Source organism: Mustela lutreola, chromosome 13, assembly GCF_030435805.1.
Source record: "Mustela lutreola isolate mMusLut2 chromosome 13, mMusLut2.pri, whole genome shotgun sequence".
NCBI classification, from domain to species: domain Eukaryota; kingdom Metazoa; phylum Chordata; class Mammalia; order Carnivora; family Mustelidae; genus Mustela; species Mustela lutreola.
Genome location: NC_081302.1, coordinates 71,548,946 through 71,574,587, shown reverse-complemented (window position 1 = coordinate 71,574,587; position 25,642 = coordinate 71,548,946). Strand labels below are relative to the sequence as shown.

The 25,642-nt window shown below is 44.6% G+C and overlaps 1 protein-coding gene across 8 annotated transcripts in view; it reads right to left on the bottom strand.

The window, feature by feature from the left end:
- Positions 1–2,921: 2,921 nt before the first annotated feature.
- Positions 2,922–25,642, bottom strand: part of STARD13 (StAR related lipid transfer domain containing 13) — a 522,962-nt gene continuing 500,241 nt past the window's right edge. For all 8 annotated transcript variants that reach the window (XM_059144444.1, XM_059144447.1, XM_059144448.1 and 5 more), the window contains 7 exons: positions 17,614–17,812; positions 12,461–12,671; positions 11,748–11,862; positions 10,689–10,910; positions 9,429–9,646; positions 6,373–6,549; positions 2,922–5,466 (listed from right to left, as the gene is read on the bottom strand). In XM_059144444.1, the coding sequence (XP_059000427.1) occupies positions 5,349–5,466; positions 6,373–6,549; positions 9,429–9,646; positions 10,689–10,910; positions 11,748–11,862; positions 12,461–12,671; positions 17,614–17,812 (1,260 nt within the window). In that variant the 3' untranslated portion in view covers positions 2,922–5,348. The remainder of the gene's footprint in view (positions 5,467–6,372; positions 6,550–9,428; positions 9,647–10,688; positions 10,911–11,747; positions 11,863–12,460; positions 12,672–17,613; positions 17,813–25,642) is intronic.

Below are 25,642 nucleotides of genomic sequence, written 5' to 3'. Positions count from 1 at the left end.
TTTACATAGATAACCACACATGTAATAGGAAAGAGGGGGAAGCCACATGTCCCAGAATGAAAGGAAAGGCAAGTTATGATGGGGTAGTATCAGCTCAGGAAGGCCGGTGGTATCCATCACTTTATTTATTTCTATCTCTGTAAAAACCAAAGGGGAGAGGAAAAGGCAAAGATGTGGGTGTCGTCATACCCTTGCTTCTGCATATAGGGATACGCCAATTCTCTTTTAGCCCATTCTGAGTCTTTGCCATCAAAACAAAGGTGAATTCACTTCTCTACTTTTTGGCTCAATAGATAATGTCCCAACCCCCTGCTGCAACTTAAAAATGCCTGGCTTGTGGCCATCCAGCTTCATCTCCTGCCCCACTCACTCCCATCCTCTGTACCCTTTGACACTCTGCTTTAGCCACACCGAATCACCACCTGATGCTCAAGCCCATCTCTTACCATCACATTGTAGGTTTCCCCTCTGCTGGTCTCTCAGTCATTCTCCCCAAGTCCCTGGGGGCTCACCACCCCCTCTGGGCTTCATAGGTCCCACAGTAACTTACTACTGGGTATTGTATATATGTATTCCTCCTCATTACTTGCAGATTCTGTATTTGTGAACTTGCCGACTTTCTAAAACTTATTTGTAATCCCCAGGTCAATACTTACTATTCTTTCCAGGTCATTCTTGGATATGGGCAGAATGGCACAAAACAGGAGTCCCTGATGTTCATGTACATTCTCAGCTGAGATCAAGCAAATGTGACCTCTGCCTTCCTGCTTCAGACCTCAGACCGTAAAGAAGGATCCTATTCATGATGCATTTAATACCACATTTTCGTTTTCCATTTTGTGCTTTTTATCAGTGATTTTGCTGTTTCAAATGGCCCTCAGGTATAGTGTTGAGTGCTGTCTAGTATTCTTTGGAATACTCTTATGGATGAAATACGTATGTTAGATAAGCTTTGTTTAGCCATGAGTTTTAGTGCTGTTGGCTATGAGTTCAATTTTAATGAATCAGCAGTGTGGTACATCTAGAAAAATGAAGGGAGAATGCATTGATCTGTACGTGAGGCTACTCTGGAAAGTAATACAGATGATGCATGACGAAGCTGTGAAAAAGATGGAAAACAGCTAAATTTGTGGATTCATGAGATGACGGCCCATAGAAAAGGGGTATTAAAAAAAAGGCATTATGGTGAGGCTGAAAGCCGAAAAGATTTATAGTCACATTACTCAGGGCCCAGAAAATTTTAAGCTTTCTTTCTTTCTTTCTTTCTTTTTTTTAAAGATTTTATTTATTTGACAGACAGAGATCACAAGTAGGCAGAGAGGCAGGCAGAGAGAGAGGGGGGAATCAGGCTCACTGCTGAGCAGAGAGCCTGATGCGGGGCTTGATCCCAGGACCCTGAAATCATGACCTGAGCCGAAGGCAGAGGCTTAACCCTCTGAGCCACCCAGGCGCCCCAGGCCTTTCTTGACTGTTGTTCTACTATAAAGAGATATTGTGGATAAATAATTAGTTGTAAAAAAACTTGTATTAAGTAAGGCATATTTAAACAGAAATGGACACAGAACAAGGTCATATATTGATTGGTTGACAAAAATGTGAGCAGAGGCTCATAGGAACCTAGCCCTATATTTTTGCTGGGAGCAGTACTTGCTAACTGGTGGCAAGAAGGCGCTGCTGCTTCTTACTATTTCTGCCCCACACCATCTTCTTTGTATCCATACCTCTGTCTGTCCAGTGTCCCACCCCCAACGTGGTGTTTGGTGACCGTGCTCTGCATGAACAAACAATACAGGAAGTTTTGCTTCAAAGGAAAGCATTACTTGGGATTTTGAGCCTCATCTGTGCGCAAGGAGGATGTGGGTTGGGAGGCATCTGCATAGCCTGTTGGGTGGGATTTCTAGAATGGAAGTCAACATTCAATCTACAAAGGATGTTGTCTGCCTAAGGCATGTTCAACATCATATGTTGCCAGTTGCTAAAACTTCATGGCTTTATGATATTACAGTGTTGTACCTTCAAGTGTTTATTTCTTAATTCCTTGTGCAGTCGGCCCCCACTGATTTTGCTTTTGTGTTGGTGTGTGACACTCTCCTTTGCTATTTTATCCCTCCACATTATTTTATCCCTCTACGTTAGAGAAGAAGAAGAAGAAGAAGAAGAAGAAGACATATAACCAGTGTTTCTGCAGCCAAATAGCAAAAGACACAAGTAGTACAATGTCATACCTAAGAATTTCAAGTCTACTTGCAATCAAGTTTGAATTCATATGATCTAGGGTCTCAGGACTTCTGTAGCTGGTGGCTGCTAGAATGACCACCATGTTCTCTTTTTTCACATGGAAGAAGAAAGGGGGGCAATTGAAATTCCTCCTTTGCCTCTGAAAGGCTAAACTTTCAAGTAAAGGGGGAGGGCTTGAGGGAGACATGTAAAGAGTAGAGTTTGGAACATTTTTGTGGGGGCATATGGTCTTTTGGGTTGCTGTGGTTTTTGCAACCTGTAGCTGGGAATTATAGGGAGCTCCTGCTTACTTAATTTGTGCTACTTTTGTTATCTTTTAGAAGTAAGGCAGAGAACAAATAGAATGAAGGCAAGAGGCTTGGAGTCAGATGTGGCTACCCTTTGCAGTCTAGCGGTCCAGCCAGAAGTCACATCATGCTTCAATTTCTTGTCTACTCAATGATAATGAAATGTAGCTAGAGTTTACTGAATCTTTGGTAAAAATACCATTAATGCGTTTTTATAACTTCCGGCTAAGAACAACGAAATGTAAAAAAAGAAGCCCTTCCCATCACTTTAATGCCTTAGACAACACATCAAGGCATTCAGACTGTTAGTGAAGGTTGGTAACAACATCCTCATATTTGGGAGAGATACTGAATACAGGTTTTCCACTTACAGGAGGAAGCATGAAAATCAACATATATTTTATAGAAAATAGGAAATATTTAATGTATATAAATTTATTTGCCTTAGCAATTATTTACTTACAATTGATGATTGATACCAACAATTGAGGTAAAAATATACATGAGGTATAAATATAATATTTAAATGCAATATCATATTTTATTTCCATTGGCAAGATAACAATGAATACAACACTGTGGTATTTGACAAACAAGCTTGATGCATCTTTTCCCTCCTTTTTCCTTATTCCTTTTTTTTAGACACACTGTGTTATGCAGCAGTGATTAGTATGTGTGTAAAAAGAGAAAAGTCAGTTGGATAATTTGAAGAGAGGAGGAGTCAGAAATACAATCATAGTTGCTTTTGGTATTGTTTTGCTTCCCAGAGTGTGTGGTCTTCGGGCCAGCAACACGAGCATCCCCGAGATTTGTTAGAAATGGAGACTCTTACTCCAGACTGCCCGAATCAGAGTCTACATTTGAACCAGATCTCCAGGTGATTCTTGTGTATGCTCAACTCAGTGACAGAGCACGATTCATCCTTGTATGTCTATCATATTTTCCAAATACCTAGGAATCCATCTCTGGACCGTGTTAACATAGGCTAAACCTCATTAATCTTATCTTTGCATAAGAAAGTAATCCAGCCTATATGGTTAAATTTAAGAGCCACAGCAGAAGTGAATTTGTTTTGCTTACAGAGCACTGTCCAAATGGAAAATTATGGGTTGGCTGGCACTTTCTTGCGTAGGCAAGTAAATGAAAAACTTCTGGGTCATAATTCAAATAGCATGATTTTCCTTATATCATACAGAACTCATATATAGCATTTTTATTTCTTTCAATAAAAGAATTGCACATTGCTGATAGGAAAAAAAATTACATAATAACATAAATGCATACAATACAGAAAAGGGGAAAACACTCATTTATTTTTTTCCTCCCACACCAGTTGCTAAATTCTGATACCAATCTCTCACGGATTACTGAAGTCTCTCCCTGAAACCAAACATAATAACTTATCTTCCTTTCTACAGTTGTTGAATTACAATAAAAAAAAAAAAAGACCCCACAACTTAAATCCATCAGCAGTTGGTTAAGGAGAGTCCATCAGCTTAGTCTGTACAATAATAAATAAGGTCAAACACCTAGGTCAGCTTGACTGGCTAATGAAGAAATGCGAAATTAAGAAACCTGTTTATATTTTTGAAGACTAATTGCAGAGCATAGTTTTGGTCTTCCCGTTAGTTTAAAAACCCTGTCTTTCAAACTGCAAGATGTGAATGAATTACGTTGTAAGCGCATCACATGTAGCAAAATAAGAATTCCCTGAAACTGCAACGGTCCAGGACTCTCGAATGACCATTGCCTCCCCTTGCCTGGTGTCCAGAGTTCAATTCAGTGCAATACATCGATAAGAAAATGCCAATTAACTGTGACCAAACAGGCCACTGGTCATATACAATGACATTTAGGAACAGGATAAAATGTATCTATGAAAACTTGGTCAAACACAGAGGCCCCCTTTGGCTATGAATATGCAAAGGCTACGCTATTTGGCTCTAAGCAGCAGGGAAATAAAGTTTCTTTCAGTCGCTTGCACTGACTCCAGTAGCCCATGGGCATTTGACATTTTCCTGAAATTGCAGCTGGCTGGGTCCACGGACAACTGGTCACCCAGCCCTACCTTTGGTCCCAACTTCTTCCCCACCTCTGTGCTTTTAAGAGGAATAAGTATTCTTTTCCTGGGTTTATTCAACACTCCATGCTCTGTTTTTGATTAACACAAACAAACTGACAACACAGAAGAACCTTTGAAAGTTGTTTACCTTTGGTTAGCTAATCTTTGGTTAAACATCAGGGCAGACTGACAGACTACACATTTTCACACCTCGGTGTTAGCAGCAGATTCTGCTCCGCTTACAGGACAGTGGGGAGATGGGCCCAGAGCAACTTGGAAAGAACCACGTAAGTGAGTAAGGGACTCACTGAGTCAGACACGTTCCTTTTCAAAAGACGCAATTATATATAAAATTGGTATTGTACATATATACAGTAAAGATAGAGATATACACACATATGTACATATGCTATACATACATTTATTTACAGTTAAGAATATGCTTCTTAGAAGCCTTTAAATAGCAAATTAGGCAATGCACAAGGAATAATCCATTTAATTTTAAGTAACATAGATAAATGTTCTGATTTTTAAAAATATTATATTAGTAGGGATGTAGCCATCTCCAGGAAGGCTAGGAAAGTTCTCAGAAATTCTTGCATCTTCAACATTCCGATTTCTCAGTGTTTCTATTTTTAAGCACTAGCCAAGTCACTCAGTCTCTCTCTCTCTCTCTCTTGCTTTCTCACGAGCACACTCTCTCCCAAAAGTGTTTCCGTTCACTTCCTCTTCCCTGAGGTTGATGTCACACTGGGGAAAACTCAGATTTTAGTTTCTGGACCCTCAGCAATGAGGGGCTGAAAAGAGTTTCTAATCCTGGCAACTTCCGCTGCGCACAGATGTCCGAAGCCTTTATTGTACCACTCTGGGGAGTGACCTCTGTGGGGACAAAAATCAGAAAGGAAATGGGAAAGGCGTCTTCCAAGTCTCAGCACTTTATCACAGTTGACAGGGCTGTCCTGTGCCCTGCTCACGAGCATGCTGGCCTACAGTTTGAGGCTGACCCCTCAAGGACCCAAGAGCCTCATTCTGTCATCCAGTGCCTGGAAAAGGCCTTTCTGGCCAAGAATTCAGTCTGTCTTTTCAGTGCTACCATCTCCTCAGAGAAGCCTCAGACTGAATTCTGGAAATCACTGGGGAATCTCAGTGTCTGTGTACCCAGACCCAGAACTGGTTCCGTGTCATGATTGCCCTGACGGGGCTGGAGTTCAGTTAGCTTCTTCTCCAAGCAGGGCGACAGGAGGGGACCACAAAGGGAGAGCAGGCATGACAGCAGCACAAGAGAAGGAGACTGGCGGTGACCGAGCAGCCACCGCGTGTGTGTTTGCTCTGTGTGAGAAGCACACATAGGTAAGTGGGAACAGCTCTGAAAAGAGAGAAGAGCAGGGCACCTGCGTGGCTCAGTCAGCTAAGCGTCTGCCTTCAGCTCGGGTCATGATCTCAGGGTCCTGGGATCGAGCCCCGCCTTGGGCTCCTTGCTCAGCGGGGAGCCTGCTTCTCCCTCTCCCTCTGCCTGCCTCTCCTCTTGCTTGTGCTCTCTCTCTGCCAAATAAAATCTTGAAAAAAAGAAAAAAAAGAAAGAAGAGCAGAGGGCTACAGGGAAATGTCAGAGTTTTGCAAAAGATGAGGAAAAGGAAAACAGAGGGGGGTGGCATCAGTAATCTTCAACAAAAGCATGCAAGTATAGTAAAACAAGAAATCAGGATGACACACAGGGCCCTGGCGACTCTGCCACTCAAACTGAGGCTCCCGGGCTGTGCCTGCCATCTTGGGGAGTACACTTACTTCAGGTCTATCCTGCAAATGTGGGTCAGTCTCGATTTGCCGGAGCCACACGGTTCTATCAAGTACTGAGAATCCATCACCACGGCCCGCACGCCACCCATGAGCTGGGCTTCCTCATGCTCCACAGAGAGGGACACCAGGGTACACATGCCTTTGGGCAAATCAGTCTTCCAGGTCCTGTAGCAAAAACAACCGGCCCATCAATTAGGGCTAAGAGAGAAAGAAAAACCTGGACACAGCATTGAGTTTTACACCTTCAGTTTCCGGCTCAAACCCTTATCCTACTTACTTAGATTAAACTAATGGCTTCCATAAAGGTGTGTAAAATTTTTACAGTGCAGTTCAAATCAAGGCTCTCAGCCTGCTAACCCAGAGGCCAGCGATGGTCCTGCAGCTTTCCAATCTGCCTTTGGAACCCCAAACTGAGGCTGCAGAGGTTCCTGGCCATTCCTGAAAGGTTGGTCTTACAGTTTTAGAATTAGGACTTGCCCATTCTGTTCATGGAGCAAACATTTACTGGGCACACGAGAAGCCACAAAGGACACAAAGATACACAGCCAAGGGAGAAAAACAGACATACAAAGAGACCTCCAAAACACCAAGGAAAGTGCAGTGATGTGGCTATGCATACGGTGCTTGGCAATCCTGTGGAAGGGAAGGGGAGACACACAGAAGGCTTCCTGGAGGAGGCAATGCTCAACTCAGTCTTAAAGAAAAAAATGAGCCGGTGGCGCTTCGCCTGAAGTAAACTAGACACATGTGGACTGCTCATTGTTTTCAAATACCTGAGGGGCTCTCAAGCAGGATGAGAAAAGCACCGTCGATATGACCCCAGCAGGGAGAGATGGGATGACACGTGTCAGCTCAGGAGGCAAAGACCTGACTCACAAAGTGCACACTCCAGATACGAAACAGGTGCTATGAGAAGTAGTAAGCTCCCTGTTACAGGGGCTATTCAATCAGAGACGGAAGTCAGGGACCATGAGAGCATCTGTGTAATGACCATTTCCATCACAGGGCATAGATCTCATGATCATAATCCCAGTTATTTACCTCACAAACCCTATCCTGGGCTTGGCTACGTCATCTGTAACTTCGTCCGTCCTGTCCTACCACATCAGAAAGACAAGCTACTGGATGTTCCCCATAAAAACCTGGCAAGAAGCAAGCATGACACAAACGCCCAGCAGCTTCTCATCGGGTGTGACCATTCTCTGCAGGCGAGATGACATGTTCAGCAATAAAGACGGGGAGTTGTACAGATATGTGGGGATATGATGGAAAAAGCTTCGGTAACTATCACCAGAAGCTCCTGAGCATTTAGAGAAGGAGATAACGCACGTACAAGTGGCAATTCCTGAAGGGATTCCTAATCTAGATGGGGTGGCACAGGGAAGACAGGAAGCACTTCAGCTCTGCCACTTCCTATCTTCTGGTCCCATAACCACAGGCATCCCTGTTGCAGGAGCCGTGTCTGGTGCGTGGTTAATTTTCTCGAGTGTTGTGTTCTTCCGCATCAGAGCCTCACGACCCACCCACTTTCTCTTTCAAGCTGTGGGTCAGTTATCAATGCTGTGGGAGTCTGCCTTCTGCCTTAACCACTCTATGTAAAATGTAACCCCTTACCATCCCCCTTCTTACTTATCCCCTCCCACAGGATGAGTAACATCCTATTTATGATTTATTGACCCTCCCTCCCTGGTAAAATGTAAACCCCGAGAGAGAGCAAGACAGCGGCCTCTTGTATCCACTCCAATATCCCCACAGCCTCCCCGCGGGGCTGTGATAAGAAACAGGCTGGTGGGGCTGTTCAGTGGATGGAAGGAGGGAGGTTCCATGCATGGATTCTGGCCCTCAGCCCTCCAAGGGGCGGGAAGAGGCATGCTATGGCATGGCTCCCTCCCCATGGCTGCCATCCCAGAACTATTTGATTTGCTGTTTACAAGAGTGAAGACATGAAGTTTAAATTCCACGAGATGACGAATGTCCGCATAACTGTGGCAATAAGCCATCCTTAAGACTGCCCACATTCTCCGCCAGGATCCCCAGGTTGCCAAGACAAACACATATATTTAGGGAAAAATGACCCTTCAAATTCAGGGTCCCAGGGACCAACTCCAAAGGCCCATGTGAAAAGTAACCTGGAGTTTGCCATCAAAACGATTTTCATAAACAAACTGTTTGAAATATACATTTGGGAATTTCACTAGTGATTCCTTTGACACTACTACTCTATGGGAAGAGATAGTGTTGGCCATCAGTTATCAATAAAAAAGAATACCTCGATTCAATTATATTGTATTTGCTTTCTTAGTCTAGTCAACCCATGTTCTTTTGGACTCCATGCTGACTCACCAGCTCATGTGCACAGCTGCCCGTGCACACCTCCCAACATGGCTTGGGCTTCCCCTTCCAAACCCAGAGGGCAAGGGGCCAGAACTCATCCCGTAAACTGATCAGAAGCAATGCTTCAACAGTAGACAGGACACTCGCAGGCCTTGTCCGGCCCTGAAATCTGACTGGACATCTGACCTTCTCTGTGTTGTTGGACCTTCAGGGCTGTGCCAAGCTTTCCCTATGGGGCGATGGGCTGTGAACAGGCGAAGTTATACAGATGGGTTTTGAAGTTACACACACTTCCGTCGTGAGAGTTACACAAACCCAAGCTTGCTTTCCCCCGGGAAGAAGGCAAAAATCAGGAGACAAGTCAGAATTAATTTGCATAATTTGGCAAAAAGTGCAACTGGACAAGTAGCAGCTCTTCTTGGGACTCTGTTCTGAGGAAATGAGCAATATTTATGGCCTAATAAGCCATATGCTCCATAGTGAAAGAGGCCGTGAGAGAGCCAGGCAGAGCCATAACTTGGGTGAAGGAAGCAGGAAGTCAGGCATAAATACAGCGAAATCAGGTATCATGGAGGGAAATGTGCGCCGGCGTAGGGTTCCCAGGGGAGGCTGAGCTTCGGGGGTAGAACGCCATGAAATGCTTAAATATGCAGCTCTTCATCTGCTTTTGGAAAAAAGAAAAATACCTTAAACCCTAGAGGTAGGCTTACCTGAGAACTACGAAGTCTCTGGAAGGGTGGGGGGCCATGCTGTTCAACACGTACTGGTAGATTTCTGTTTGCTTGTCCAGGGTTTCCACAACCTTCCACTGCACAAAATCCTCATCCCACAGGTGGCGCTCTCTCAGCACACGGTTCAAAACCACGGAAGGGGGCGCTTCCACCTCCACGGCGGCCTTCCACAGCTTCAGCGGGTGCCCGTCTCCCACCTTAGGAAAGACACCGTCAAAGGCTGAAGAGGACAACTAGTCCCAACCCAAACCTACCATTCTTCACTGGACATTCAGAAAACATTGCTAGTGATGGAACCTGAAAGAGTGATTCTGCACACCTCAGGTTTAAGATTTTAAGATGCTCATCTTTAGGCTTAGAATAAAAATAAGAAGAAGAAGACAAATAGTAATCACCAACTCATACAGGGTGTACTGGGTGCTGGGAAAGATTCTGACCTGTTTGATTCGTAAATAGCCCTCCTCTGACTGTGGTAGCAGGATGTCTACTATGCAAATGAGCAACCAGGTAGAGAGAGGCATGCGACTTGGCTAACATCACACAGGTAAGGGACAAGGATCAGACCGGCAGCCAGCAGCCAGCTTCAGAGTCTACATGCAGATTATGTGCAAAGGGGCTGCTTGCCAGTCTCCAAGTGGGTCTTTGACTTGCTCTTGTGTGTGCCAAGCCCCACGGACAGAGTGGCCATTTTTAATTAATTGATTAATTAATTAATTAATATATTTTTAGAGGTTGGTGGGGAGGTGAGTGGCAGAGGGAGAGAGAGAATCCTAAGCAGGCTCCACACCCAGCACAGAGTCTGATTCGGGGCGGCTTGATCTCACGACCCAGAGATCATGACCTGAGCCAACATCAAGAGTCAGACACTTAACTGACTGAGCCACCCGGGTGCCCCTGGAGTGGCCGTTTTTTTTTTTTTTTTTTTTTTTTTTTTAGTTGTTGTTGTTGTTTTTTTTTTAAGATTTTATTTATTTATTTGACAGACACAGCTCACAGGTAGGCAGAGAGGCAGGCAGAGAGAGAGAGAGAGAGAGAGGAGGAAGCAGGCTCCCTGCTGAGCAGAAAGCCCTATGCGGGGCTCAATCCCAGGACCTTGGGATCATGACCTGAGCCGAAGGCAGAGGCTTTAACCCACTGAGCCACCCAGGCACCCTGGAGTGGCCATTTTTAAAGGAAAACAAATCCCTGCTTATTACACAGGAGTCTCTGGGGGTAGATTTTTCCAGTCCCTGAGATTACCTTTTTGAAAGCAAGATCTGTGTTGTCTGTGCTGGAACACGTGACCCAGCCTTTGAACTTCTCCTTGGCTTCTTTCTGGAGGCCTTGGACAAGATGTTCCAAGTACGTATGGAAAGTTGCCCCACTCTCTTCCATCTGGGTCCCCAGGTCTTCCAGAGTTGGAGCGTGGATCTCAGCCTCCATGTATGAGTTGTGGGACTGGGCTACCAACTCATGCGGGACCTGAATGGACAGATGCACCAAAGAGCAACACAATGAGCTAAAGAAAGGCTGAGACTCACAGAAAAAGCAAAGTAATTCCGTCAAAAACCACAGCATAGGCAATGGGCCTAGTGCCAGGGGGCAAAGGATGTTTTCCCAAGATCGGTGGCAAGGCTGGGGCGGGGGAGTTTCCTAAAGTCAGGAGAAACAAAAACGTTTCTGAGACTCCAGTTGTTATTCACAACACAGAATGACTTCCCCTTCAGTCTTTCCGTCTTTCTTTTATTTTACCTTCAATGCATTTTTATTCAGTTTGGCAAAATGTGGGCTCAGGAAACTTAAGAGCACATAGACTTAAGGGAAACGTCAAAATACGACTTAGAAATAGCTTTACCTTTTTAGCACACTTTCCCCATTTACAAATGCCAATTTTACCACAAAAAGTGTGCCAGAAGTCTAGCTGAGTTACTTCTTGAACATATCTGCGGCTAAACTCATGAGCTGTCATGGATTCTTAGTGAACAGGGATTGCTCAATGTCACGCACACGCAGATGTTGGACCTAATCAAGTCCAAGTTAACACACGCGGCGGAGTTGGCTGGCTGGCCTTTTACCTGGCAACGGAAGGGAATGTGACTGTTTTCTTGAAAACCATCATCGCGGTAACCCTAGGTGTCTAACCAGCATTGTCAGTCACATTTCCTGGAGGCAAAGACCAGAGCTGCAGGGCGTATTGTACTACTGTCATTGTAAAATCAGGAGCAAACACCTCTGCGCCGCACATGCAGCCACCACTCCTCCTAGCGTCTTATCTGGCTCAAAGAGCTCGGAGGAAGGGTGCTGGAACCTTGCACTCACCTCAAACAGTCTGTCGCATTCTGTGATCATGTGGGCCAGGCCCTGCGCGGCCGCCAGGTTCTCACTGAGGTCCTTTTGATCTGGCTTCCCAGTGGCATATTTCTTCTGTATGACTCTGTAATTGAAAGGCAGAATTGTAAGCAGATCCCAAACTCGAGAGCTTTTCACAACACCGAGCCCATCCCTTTTGTTTTCGCTTCCCGCCCGGGTGCTGATCCAGATCCCAGACTTTCTCATTTCCAAATAAAAACAGTGACCACACGGCCTCGATACTCTGAGTCAGCCTAAGGGTCTGATGGTTCATAATGAAAAACCTTGGGAAAAATACAAGGGCAGGAATAACTGCTGGGGGAGAAATTCATCTAGTTTCTCCCCCGAGTTTGAAACCACATCGCTGTAGACCGTTGGGCCAGAGCCTTAAGTCTTACTAAGTCTGTAAATAGGACTTCTCGTACTTTTTCCTCCTTCCCCCTCACACACTACACACAGACTGCAACACAATTCCTTGGGCCTTCTGGATTGCAACGGGCATCCTTCGGGACTACTTGGATTTATATCTAGCAGGTGAATTCGGTCACCCTGAAATATTTTCTGATTATAACTAACTAAATGCTGACAATTTTCCAAGCTGAAATACAACACAAGATTTTTTTTTTTTTTTTTAAATCAACTATGGGAAATACCTGGTTTAGGTGTTGATGAGAAAAACCCACCTGGGGGAGCTTTCCTTCTTCAGTAAATTCAGATGGAAGAGGGAGGGGGCCAGACACACAGCCAGGTTCATGGGGGTCATCTGGTTCTCTTCCACCAAGTTGACCACGTCATTGAGAAAACACAGCAGCGTCTGCAAGACCTCCCTGCTCTCGTCGGCCAGCAGCAGGATGGCAGCCTGGGCCGCCTGCAGCCGCTGCTCCTTGGGGACATCTGTGGAAAAGTGGGTGCCAGGTCATGAGCAGGACAGCCGCAGAACCAGCCAGCAGGGAGACAGTGAGTAAACGCCACCTTCCCCGTGTGAAGACGCACTCAGGGACGTGACCATCGTCCACAACCATGGCGACGGCCACTAATGGCACAAAGAAGTCAGTCATGTCTCAGGACACTCAGCTGGTGAGAGGCAGAGCTGGGACTGGAACCCCGGCCATCCAACTCTGAACACCCCCGCCTTGACAAAGAGATATGATTTGGCAGGGAACGCCCCCGTCCTGGCCTTTCGCCGTCTCTAGCAGACCAACTGCTCAGTTGTTTTCAAACTGGTTTTCTACTCTGGCTGAACTTAGCAATAGGCTGGGGCACTGTCAGCCTGGCTTCCCTCATGTCCACCCTCCTACCAGACACTTGGGAAGCACCTTTCGGGATGCCCGGGGCTCTGTGGGGGTGTTTCTGGATGCCACTGGGTTGGGGATGGCAGTATCACCTTTCTCCACCCCTAGTGGCATAGCCAGGCCTCGATGCCAGTTTGGTACAATTAACCGTGAGTGGTGGGATTGAGCTGGTTGGCCCTCTGGAATCCCAGTGGGTCAGCTCCTTGAGGGTCAGCTGGACACATCTTTCTTTTTCCGACAGGTCACCCAGGACTCGGTGTGAGGAGGTGCGCTATTGGCTTCGTGTGGTGACCCAATGTCATGCATTTCATAATCTTGGGGAGAATGGAAATTGAGGTTGTCCTTGGGGAAGAAGAACCAGGCTCACTAAGGTTTTGGAGAGAGTCTGGCCTTGTCAGGCCATTCCCCTTCAGGGTGGTCCTCGTCGGGTGGTGGCGGTGGGTGTTGGTCAGGCTGTCTTAGAAGGGAACTGGCCCCAAACATATGCGGGGAACTGACAGGGAAAATCACAGCAAATGGTTGCTAGGCACTGCATTGTGCTGCCCCCGCCTGGGCTGATTACTGGTCTTTTAGGTCTGATTCACTGCCCTTCTTCTTCTCATTCCGAAAGACATGGTCAGGAGCTCACTTTAGTTACACTGTCTTTCTTAAAATGCCATGTTCTAGAGCAGGTCTCTGCAGCAGGCTGAAGGGGTAGGGGAATGTGCCTGTGGCCATCCTCGACTTGTGAGAAAAAGTATCAGGACTTGCAATGATGTTTATGTTTTCTCTCATGCTTTAAAAATACAGATTGGGTATGTTTTATAACATGCACAGTATATCACGGTATATCACAGTATATTTCTGTTACGAGAAAGAAGTAAGTATACATGCTCAGATATTTACTACTGGTAGGAGTGCATGATAAAGACATCCTAAGTCTGCTGCTCCAGAGAGGCTGTGCTATGACCTGTCTGCGTCCTGCTCCTCCCCGCCATCAGACGTTCCAGGGCCAGGCCCACTCCTGGCCCCTGTCAGCCAGCAAATCCACATTTCTGGAAAAGCCTAACTACATTTAATGTTTTTTTTTTTTTGTTTGGTTGGTTTTTGTTTTTAAAGATTTCATTTATTTATTTGACAGACAGAGATCACAAGCAGACAGAGAGGCAGGCAAAGAGAGAGCGGGGAGCAGGCGGCTCCCTGCTGAGCAGAAAGCCCAATGAAGGGCTCGGTCCCAGGACCCTGGGATCATGACCTGAGTCAAAGGCAGAGGCTTTAATCCACTGAGCCACTGAGGTGCCGCGATGACTACATTCAATGTTTTAGAATCCATCTCTACCCCCACCACATCCAGTGCATGGCACAAGATACACCTGGGTTTAGTAGAAAAGAACAATTTTGTTCAAATTATAGCAGAATCTTGTTCTTTCTTGCTTACTTGTGCTGAAAAAGGAGATACCATTAACGATTTCAAGCTTGTCACTGAAGTGTTAGAAATTCAGTTGAGCCATTGAACTGCTTTTAAATAGGCAACTTTAGCTAAGATGTCTAGTGTGTACCTTATTCAACTTTAGATGGCCAACCTTCTTTAAGAGTCATCTTGTCATGGCTACATGTTGTTTCAACTTTTTCTCTACTCACTTATTCCTTTATCCGTCAGAAATAACCTTCGATTATTTTCTACTGAAAATGATTGTGAAGGTCAACTATTAATCCCTACATTCACCATTCATTTGGGGTCTTAGCCTCGTGGACTTTCGTCACACTTGACACTCCTATAGTTCCTGCCTCATTCTCAGCAATCAGGAGACTATTCTAGATCTGCATATCTGTGTGTTGATAATGGCAACATCCAGTTGATTCAGACCACCTCTCTTCTCCCTGCCCTCACACCAGCTTTCCTTCCCCTTTTCTTTTCAATATTCTCCCAGTCACCAAACTTTAAGACTACAGAGTAGTCTCTGAGTAGTCTCTCTGACCTTCTCCCTCCTGGAGACCAGTGGGTTTCAACTATTTTCATTATCCATCCAAATTCTAATCATTTGATGAAAGTCCAAGAAGTACCATAGCTAAAATTAGAACTGCTCTGGAGAAGGGGAGGAAGAACAGTTGCTCTCTTTGACTCCAGAGTCTATCCGTGAAAAACTCAATTTCCAGTCTCACTGCTGGAAGTCACTGCACGTAATCTGGCACCCCAGTTAATGTGTTAGCTCACTCTCAAACCCTCAGTTCTTGGACAGTCCACTATCTCTTGTTCACCAATTTCAGATTCATGAGTCACAAGAGCAGTCCTGATGGACATTTACCTTTGTGGCAAACACAAACTTGGCTGCCTACCCAATATCTACTCCCTTCTTCCTCCTCTATTACACTTTTTTGTTCAGGAGAAGTCTGGAATATGCCCAGGAGAGATGGGCCCTTCCCCTCCCTCAGACACATGGCATAACCATGTTGGCCTAAACCCAAAGTGGTAATCCCAGTTCTTGTTCCAATGATTGATTTAAGAGAGAGCAGGTAGACCATTTCTGGCCATTAGGACCAAGATAAATGCTAGGAGCTTCTGTAAATTTATCTCCTTGATAAAAAAAGACATATGCCCCAGGAGAAGCCCTTCTTCTCTCTTCTTGCTTTTGAGTGTGATTTTGGGAAGACAAGATCATTGTAAGTTATGGCAACTGTATTGTGACCTTGAGGGCATAACCAAGAGAGGCCGACTTCAGCCTTGGCATCACCAAGCTGTGAAATTAACCAACTCTGGAGTTATTTAATTCCAGATTTCTTGTCATGTGTGATTATAAAATTTCCTTATTGTTTAAACTATCTGTTGGCTTTCTGCTTCTGTCTTTACAGCTGAGAGCCCTGTCACTGGTAACCCCCTCAACAACACTCAAGGGTTCCTCAGTGCTTAATGAATCAAGTTTAAACTCTCTGCCCTGACATTCAATGCCCCTCCTTGAGACGGCCCGGTCTAATTTTTCAGTGTCACTGGCACTGCATCAGGCAGTTACCATTCACGCAAGCCAGGAGAATACCCTGGAACTTCCTGGACCATGCTCATGCTATTTGAGTCACTCAACAAGTATTCCTTCCATTTCTTCACCTTCAAATTCCCCACCAAGTCCTAGTCCTCATCTCAACTTCCTTGGATTTTCTTTATTAACCTTATTTTGGAACTTCTCCAGTCTTGTTGCATGGCAGTCATATACCTAGATGTCTCATCTCCCTCAGTGGTAAGATCCTTAAGAGCAGGGAGTACGTCTTACTACCCATCCGTATCATCTGTAGCACGCAGCACTGCCCTGTGCATAAGTGGAACTCAGTAAGTGTTTGCTCAGCTAAAATACATGCTGGTGTGATCTGGTTTCTTGTTGGTGAGTCTCAGAGAGGGCCAAAGGGATTTATCTCTTAGAAGCAATCTGGTTTTAACCTCAGACTAGTGCTGACCCTAACTTGAGAACTGATTAAATGTAAAGAATCTTATATGATAGTTCTACACCAAGAGGGAGGCTTAACTGAAAATGCAGTTCGACCTCTTATAGCAACAAAGTCCTGAACTTTCTGTGTTTGGATGCACATGACATGTATCATTAACTTAACTTATTCACTTTGACAAAATAATATTTATTTAGTGGGTCATCACTTTATCCTGTTTTTGTAAGTGGTATTTATTATAATCCTTTTTGGATTTGCAATATTGTAGGCCTTAAACATAACACATTCTCTATATCAAGGATCTTTTTCAAATTGGATCATTTCCATGTTGCTGATCTCCATTTCAGGCATATTTTCCTGAAAGCTCAAAGTCCACAGGCCAGATTATTATTTTTTCTTTTTTTCTAAAGAGTCAGGACTTGGACCCCTGAAATAATTTATAATCATAACATTACTGCATCTAGAACAGAGTCACATGTTCATTTCTAATACCCGCTTTGTGGCTACCTTTAGAACGATATGCTTTTTAATTAGAAATTGTTTTATTCAATGGTTATTTTAACTATAGAGGCTCTGCTGAGAATTTTCAATTTAACATCACTTAAAAAGTTCCAAGAGAAAACATAAATGAGTTGAATTAAGCATAAGCTTGATTTGGTTTGCCTACCTTTTGCCAATTAAAATACATTGTATTAAAAATACATTTGCTTTTTATTTCTGGTCATCTTAACACATTTGGCTTTGAATTTCATATACCCAAGGCAATGCTTACTTTTTAAAAAATTAAAGTTTTGAAAAACATTTACATACAAAATAAATTCTACTATGTCCTCTTCTCATCTTCAAGTTATTAAAAGTACACTGAGAGTAGGTTTTAGAAGTTATGCAAAACACTACTGAGAAGGAAAACTTTGATGTCAAAAAGGTATTTTCAAATGCATAGCAAATGGCTGGGAGATTTCCATATCAAACTGTGAACAAAGTTTACTTCTGGAAAGAAGCAGAGAATGAGAACTTTTATGCATTTCTTTATGGACTCATGTAATACTTGTCTAAGTAGACCTCAGTCTATAGAATGCTTTCTAAGTGGATGGGTGCCCACGAGAACACTGATCTGCATTCCTTCCACTTACACTGATAGATGTGGAGGAAGGTCTCGCTGAGCTTGTTGGTGAAAAGAGGCTCTGGGAGGTCCCGGAAGAACTGTTTTATCATATCCGCCACGTCATATGCAGACTGGTCTTCATAGCTGACATTCTCGGGGAAGTTCTCATTCATCTGACGTAATGCATGGATTCGAGATTTCACACCTGATTTTCGAAAGAGACCCACCTGAAACAAGTCACAGGCACGTGTTAGTGAGGCCACCTTCACCCCAGCCATCCTCTTCCTAAGGCAAGCACCTCGGAGTGATGAGAAGGCAAGGAATCAGGACTGGATGAGAAGCAATTGCATCCAAACTAGTAAAATGCAAATTACTAGGTTAGTTACTTTGGACAGTAGTTGAACGCTGACTCCCTCTCCTGTAAAACGAAGATAAAAATGACAGCCACCTCGCAGGGCGATTGTGGAGGCTAAATGAGGAAATACATACGGCCGTGCTTTGTAACTTGTAGTCTTCTTAACTAGACGCCATCATGTCATTCATTTATCCAACAAGGGGTGATTAAATACCACTCCATTGCAGGCATACTGACAGGTGCTAGACGGCATTAGCGAGCAGACCGGACAAATTCCCTGCCCTCTAGTGTTTCCCTGCCCTTAGTGGGGCTTTTGGGAAAGTTTGGTCAATGGAAGGTTCAGTGGCTTCCAGATAAGCAGCCATATCCAGTGCACCTATGTGGGAGAGGTTTAGGAAATGTGCTCCTGGAACACAATGATGTTGATTTAAAAGTTGTATTTCTTGTCCTTCTTTGGGATCCTTGTAATACTCCCTATGTTTGTCTCTAATCTGATGCTTGGCACTCATTACTCCGCCTGGTTAGTTACTATGCGCATAAGCCGTGGCTCTAGTGAGATTCAGACTTCAAGACATTATCTTATGTCTTTTTCATCCCTAAGGCTTAGACTCCTCTCCTGATTGACAAGCAGTAGAGTGGTTGGAGCAAGGCTCCTCTCACACACCCAGGAGATAATACCCCTCGTAGGAATGAGTGAGGTGGAGAGGAGCCCTAGGAGATCAGGGATTCCTACAAGGGTCAGTCCGCAGCTTACACTCGAGGCCTCTCTAGAGGCTCTGCCCTCTGGACTTGCCTCTATCCAGAAAAGGGCTGAGTGTCTCTGGGTCCCCTGGCTTCCAGTGAATTTGCATGTTTGCTCTTTTTAAATGCCTGTAGGGTATGGAGTTGTTCCAATTTGGTCCTTCATTCAACCCTCAATCTCTCCTTTTCTCATTCCTCAAGGGCTCCCAGGTTGGCCCATTTCCAAAAAGCAAGGTAGGAACATTCCAAGTGGTCAGACAGGTAGGCAGCCGCATACCTGTCAGCCACACCTCCTCCTCCCCACACCTGGGGAAAGGCGCCAGGCGGTGTCCGAGAGCCAGGCCAGCCTTGACCCAAGTTCAGGTGTCTGAGGAGAGCTCAGTTTAGAATTGGCAGTTCTAATTCCTTTTCAAGTACAGCTACAGCAAGAGAAGAACTCCAGGCACTTAGAGAATACTCAGGGTTTTGTATATGTCAGCGGAACGGGTTGCAGGGGAAAGTTGCCACACTGCTACTCTTTGTGGCAAAACACCCAGCATTCTTAGTTGATACTTCTTGGCATCCCAAGGCTTATCACTCTCATTCCACAGATCAGGATGTCCAGGAGTATTGCCACTTAAAATATTAATTGCTTTCTTTTTTATTCCGAAAGTTTGGAATGTCTAGAAAATGCCGAACTTTGCCGTACTCAGAGGAGTCTTCAAGAATCTAAGCAACACGAGTCATCCCCGGGCACCTCCTCCTAACTTCAGCACAGTGCACGAGAAGAAAGCACGGACTGTCTGAGAAGTTCAAGACGTCAGATGAATGATCGCTACAGTGAGATCCAGCCTCCATGTGTTTACATTCTTGACTCCTCTAGTTCTGGAAGGAGGCCCAGGACAATGCCGTGGGGATGGGCTACACGGAGTTCTCAGAATCCCAGTGCCTGGAAGGTAAATTCCTAAGTGTGACTCACAAACATTTATCCTCCTGTGAGGCGGTGTGGTTCCCTTTGAGAATTCCTGTTATTTTCTGAGCAGCAGAGAGATACTGATTGGAATCTATCAGAATAGAGCAGACAAGTGTTTGTGTGTAAATGGTAGGGCACCATCGGCTGTGTCTTGCTGGCTTCATTTTGGGGGCACGCTGGTGTGCGTGCGCGAACACATCCCAGCCGTGTTTTCTTTGCATTGTTCTGTCTCCAAGTTTCTTTCTAGTTTCAGCAAATATTGTTATTTTAATTATTGTTGACATGTCTGGAGCTCTCCAGCTGTGGGCTCTGGGCTGCCTGTTCTAACTCGGATCTCACAGGATGGCCAGAAGGCTGTCGGGTATTTTGTGTTCTGCCTCAGATTCTGACGATAACCTTCCCGTCTCACCCTTATCTTCCAGGGACGTGGGAAGTATCTGTGGGATCTGTGGATTTTTGTTGGAAGCACGGAAGGAAATTTCTTTCCCAAGCCTAATAATAAAGAAAAGGTGGTCTGAACTCAGACCAGATTCCAGATATAGTAGCTAAGGATGGCAGAAGGGAAAGAAGGAAAGAAACTCTGGTCTTCAAAACTGGCTCTGGGCTGATGAGAAAAAGAATGCCGGAACCACCCTACTTCCTGACTTCTTGTCACGTGAGCCCATGAATTTCCTCCTCTTGAGGCCATCTTGGGACAGCTTTCTGTTCCTTGTAGTGGAAAACTCCCCAGACACAGGAAGTCGAAGATTCTTCCAATGGTGCAAAGATCCCGAGAACAGGGAGAAGTCGACCTACGCCTTCACTGAACAACCACGGGTGGTGGCCTGAGTGATGGCTAATAATCATTTTTTCTTAGAAGAGTTTTCAAAGTGGTGATGAAACTGGCACTTCTGGTGAAAAAAATTTTTCCAGGTGAAAAATAGAGAGCAGAAGAAAGCATTTTAAAACTGTTGCTTCTGAGAGCAGCCTTGTCATCACCACAGGCGGGCGGCCGCTTCAGACCCCTCAGCTTCATTATGAGGAAGACCCAGTGGGTGTGAAATGTCTTCCTGCTGGTAGTCACACAGGGACCCACACAGGTTTAATTCTCTGCTGTCACCATTTTGAAATTCTTAATAATTTATGAACAAAGATCTCACGTTTTCATTTCTCACGAGGCCTTGCCAGCTCCCTAGCAGGTCCTGGGCTCCTGTACCTTGAAAGAGCAGCTCGGACACCCTCTCTGAAGAGGGCAGTATGGTGGTCAGAAATGCGGCGTTCATTTTACAAGCAGCTTGCCTGTGATCGCTCATTTTACAGGTTAAAATGGTGAACGGGGAGTATTCCCTTGGTCTTGTTTTTCCTTTTCTCTCTTTTGTCTTCCATGCAAAAGCCCGGCTCTGAAAAATCAAGGACTCAGAGTATAATCTGAGAAGGTCCCAGAGCATCACTTAACTCGTCTGAGGGAGGCAAGGGGACCGTGAGGAACAGCTAGCGGGTAGGAGACACTTGTACTGAGTAGGAAGTGTCTTCCCAGCATCACTGAGCTTTTGAAACTTACTGTTCTATTGTTCTATTAGAAGGAGAGGTGGGGCATCTGAGCCCTGCATTAGAATTCGAATTTCACCTAAATAATATTAAATCTCCTACTTGGCATCCCTTTTATGCTAATCCTTTCAGTACTTGATGATGCTTATCGGGACTTCCATTTCCTTTTCTTCAGAAATGTGCTTGGCTGATGAAGAAAGGTTAGTCTTATTCGGAAAGAGAAAGGTTCCTAGGCACCAGATGCGGCGGGTTCTGATTCGGAGCTCTGCAGGCTTGGCCTCTCCCCGCAGTGACTTCATATCTGTCAAGAGAAGCATGACCTGTGCCTCTGTGCACCGCGGATTTAGGGCAGAAATAAAAGCTCAGCCAGCAGAGCAAGGATCCTCTCACACGCGGCTACGTCAGAATACAAATGGTTTATAAGCAAAGGCTAAACTTCCTTATTTCAGCTGGGGCCAGCTGCGTGGGGGAGAATGGACACACAGTGTTTCATCATATATAAACTGTTGTGCACTTGGGAGTGTAGGAGGCCAACTGTTGGCCATGTTTCAGGGTCCCGTGGGGCTGCATTCAACTGTCAGTAATGAACGCTCTGGTGGAGATGAATGCTTAGCATGAGGGAGAAGGGGCCGGCTCACTGCAGGAAGCCTCCTTCCTGAGAGCCGGAATGAAGCCAGAAGAGAGTCTGGGACGGTGCTTCAAGGTACTGTGTACAGGGAGGCACCACGGGGGCCAGTCAGCATGGTGTGGAGGAAAGGTGTTCTGCAATGTTCTGGTTTTCTATGACTCAGGGGCTGAGGTTTCAAGATCTCATGCAGACCTGAATCTTTTTAGTTCCAAGGAGGTGCTACTGGCAAAGAAAGAACAGTCTGTGTGGTGTATGTTCCCTCCCTCTTGCTCTTGTCCCCTCTTTCCTTATGGATTCATTCACTTTTATTTGCTCTTGGTCACTCTTAAAGCTCTAGAACCATCTTCCTTTCAAGCCTGGTTTTACTTCTCCATTGCACTTGTCCTGTTTTCCCTTGTTCCCTTCTCATTAACCCTTTCCTTCTTCACGGGGACTAGAATGGGATCTCTGTGTGCTTCCCACACTCTGTGACTTCCCAGGTGGGAAGCCCCGCAGGTGTGGAGTGCTTCGTAAGAGAGTAACGGACTCTGGCGAAAGTCCCTTGGATATCTTACATGTTCTTCCTTCAGACCGATACAAGACAGGTTTGCCTTATTCATTTTGATTAAAGCTGGAATCAGTATTTATGTCCTTGAAATGAGTTTTTTGCCTACAGAGCTTTGCCAGCACATTTTTTTCAGTAAGGCATTCTTCCAGATTGAAAAAAAACAGTCAGAGGCTTGATGTGGAGACTGAGAATAAGCCAGTGAGCCAGGACTAAGGAAATTCTGGTGCCCAGTGCCCTCTCGATTTGCAGGACTTTTACTTCAGACGGGAGACTGGAGCCGGTAACAGTGGTCTTACCAGGGCTACCCATTTTTCAGAATCTGCAGGGGTCTTGAGTGGTTTCCAGTCAACACTAAACACTGTGTGGTGAGTAGAACAGAGATACTACAATTCATTTATTTCCACCCAACTTTGTTCAGGAAAGAATTCAAGGTGACTTAAAATGATCTACAAAATGTATAAGATACCATTTAAGATTATAGATAAGAAAATTTGAGCAAAAGGAAAATCAAGATAGAAAGAGTAGCTGAAACTAGTAATAATGTACAAAATTCATACCAAAATTTTACATTTATCTACCACAGGCAGAACACACATTTGGCTCCAATCTTTCTAGCATTTAATATGGAGGGGAAAACATAACCAGTTGTTCTTTTTTGTTTGTTTGTTTTTGAGATTTTGTTTATTTATTTGACAGAGAGGAGAGCACAAGCAGGGGGAGCAGCAGGCAGAGGGAGAGGGAGACACAGACTCCTCACTGAGCAGGGAGCCTGACGTGGGGCTTGATCTCAGGACTCTGGGATCATGACCTGAGCCGAAGGCAGATGCTTAACCAACTGAACCACCCAGGGGTCCATAGATGTTCTTAATATAACAAACGAACTAGTTGCCTAAAAAAACCCACAATGTTTTCAGGCTTTAGGGCTAGAGAAAAACTATTCCATGATCATAGCATGAATACCACCTCACATAATAATCAACATTATTGACAAAATCTTGACAGTGCGTTTATCAATGAGTTTTTAGGGCCATTTCTCCAAGTGTGCCTCAGTGGTAGGGATGTTATCCCCCCGAGTCCACTGGGACAAACAATTCTCACAGGTGGCAGTAGAGCATAGTTTTAAAAATCTGGACTCTAGAATTAGCTTTTCAAGTAAGTGTTGGCTCCACCATTGCTACCTGGCAGAAACAATTCCCCTAGGTGGATATGGCAATAAATGAGACAGTGAATGTAAAACCATGAGGATAATGCCTAAAACATGCTGGGTCCTCAAGAAAGAGTATCACTATGAAGCTAATGGCATAGATGGACTGCATTTCCTTTAGGTATTTCTGAACAAACACTGTTTTCTCTTAATAGAGCTTTTGCTGAGAAACATTCACTGGTCACACATTATAATGTTTAGGACAAAATATTTTTTTGATCTTGGTAAAAGGCAGAGCCAAAGACTCTAAGAGAATTAGCCAGGAGGAGGGATGAGTTTTATATACCCTTGGGAAAATTTAGAAGCTTGGAAAAACACACGTCTGAATAAAAGGCTACCTTCCTCAAAAACACAATCTTGGGGCTGTGCTAACAAAACAACAAAAGTACAATTGAGGTCACAAAGTCCTATGTATAAGGTGTGTTTGCAATGCTGTAAGGGTAGCGGAAGAGATCAGAGTGGGCATTTCCATATATTCACCTAAGACCACCTCTCCAGCAAGTTTTCTCATAAGATATCCATAGATCATCTACTTTGATTAATGTGCAATTCTGGTAAAAACTCTAAAATAAAAAAAAATAATAGTTAAGTAACTACATTCATTGGATTGCTCTATTTGGATTTTATTCACAAGTCAATGTTGGGGCATCTGGTAAGCACTATAGTTTTAGAAAAGGGGTCTGTTGACCTTTTTTCTGAGAAATAACAGGCAAGCTACTAAGGCCATTTCTCAAAACAAAATAGTCCTTACCACCACAATAGTAATTAACAGCAATGACTCCTGCCCTCCACTATGGCATCAAAAGAAATGGGAGAAAATGTATACCTGTATATTCTCTAGATTCGGAGTGGGAAGGCAAAAGGGGAGTACACATTTGATGCCACACAAAGATGGCGTCAAATGAAGAAGTTACTCCTATTCCACTCCATTGAAAAGTGGTGTCTGATTCGTCAAGAGACCATCCTGATTTTAAGTGTGGTCTCAGTATCGGAGTAGATACAAGCATCAATAGCCAGGGTCCATGAGTTCATGTAGCTCAGCTCATTCCTGTTCACTGAGCCCAAGGCCAAGGGTGAATCAGTAAAAACGGCAAGTAATTTTAGGTGAGCATGGCTTATTCACATTGTATTAAAGAATCTGATGCACGAAAGCCATTGGAGAACAGTTAGTTGCCTGAAAATACACCCACTACCCAAGGCTGCAATTTATCAAGTGGGAATATGGGGTTATTTTGGGACAGAATGTCTAAGAAATGAATGGGTGTTAATTTGGAGGAGCACAGTTTGGGCCTAGTAAATTAGAGAATGGGTGGCACTCTGGGTCCAGTCATGGGACACCATTACGCTGGTCCCCAAACAGTCATGGAGACAGAAAATGATCTCTGTGTATTTTGTTTGGCTTGAGATTTTCAATGTACAAGATGAAGGCAGAGTTGACTTAGCAGATACTGCTTTCACAGTTCACTTGCACATTTTAAAAAGATGGAAATAAATTTATCTTTGGTTCAGGTTTAAGTTTTTCTGGTCGTGGTGCCAAAGGAAGGAAGGAAGGAAGGAAGGAAGGAAGGTAAGAAAGAAAGAAAAAGAAATCGAGCGAGCTCCTGGGTGGCAGTTAGTTAAGCGTCAGACTCTTGTTTCTTTTTTCCCCTCTCCCTTCATTTTATTTTTTCAGTGTTCCAGGATTCATTGTTTATGTACCATGCCCAGTGCTCCATGAAATCCATGCTCTCCTTAATACCTACTACCAGGCTCACCCATCCCCCAACCCCAGGCTCACCCAGCCCCTTATCCCCTCCCCTCCAAAACCCCCAGTTTGTTTCAGAGTCCATAGTCTCTCATGGTTTGTCTCCCCCTCCGACTTTCCCCAACTCCCTTCTCCTCTCCATCTCCCCAAAACCCTTGGTTTTGGTTCAGATTGCAATCTCAGGGTCGTGAGATCGACCCCCACATTGGGATCCCCCCCCTGCAGAGTCTGCTTGAAATTCTCTCTCCTTCTGCCTCTGCCCCTCCAGCTTGTGCTCTCACTCTCTCTCTAATAAATAAATAAATCTTTTTAAAAAAGGAATAAAAGGAGATATAAAAAACTAATTCTTTTCTCAAAAA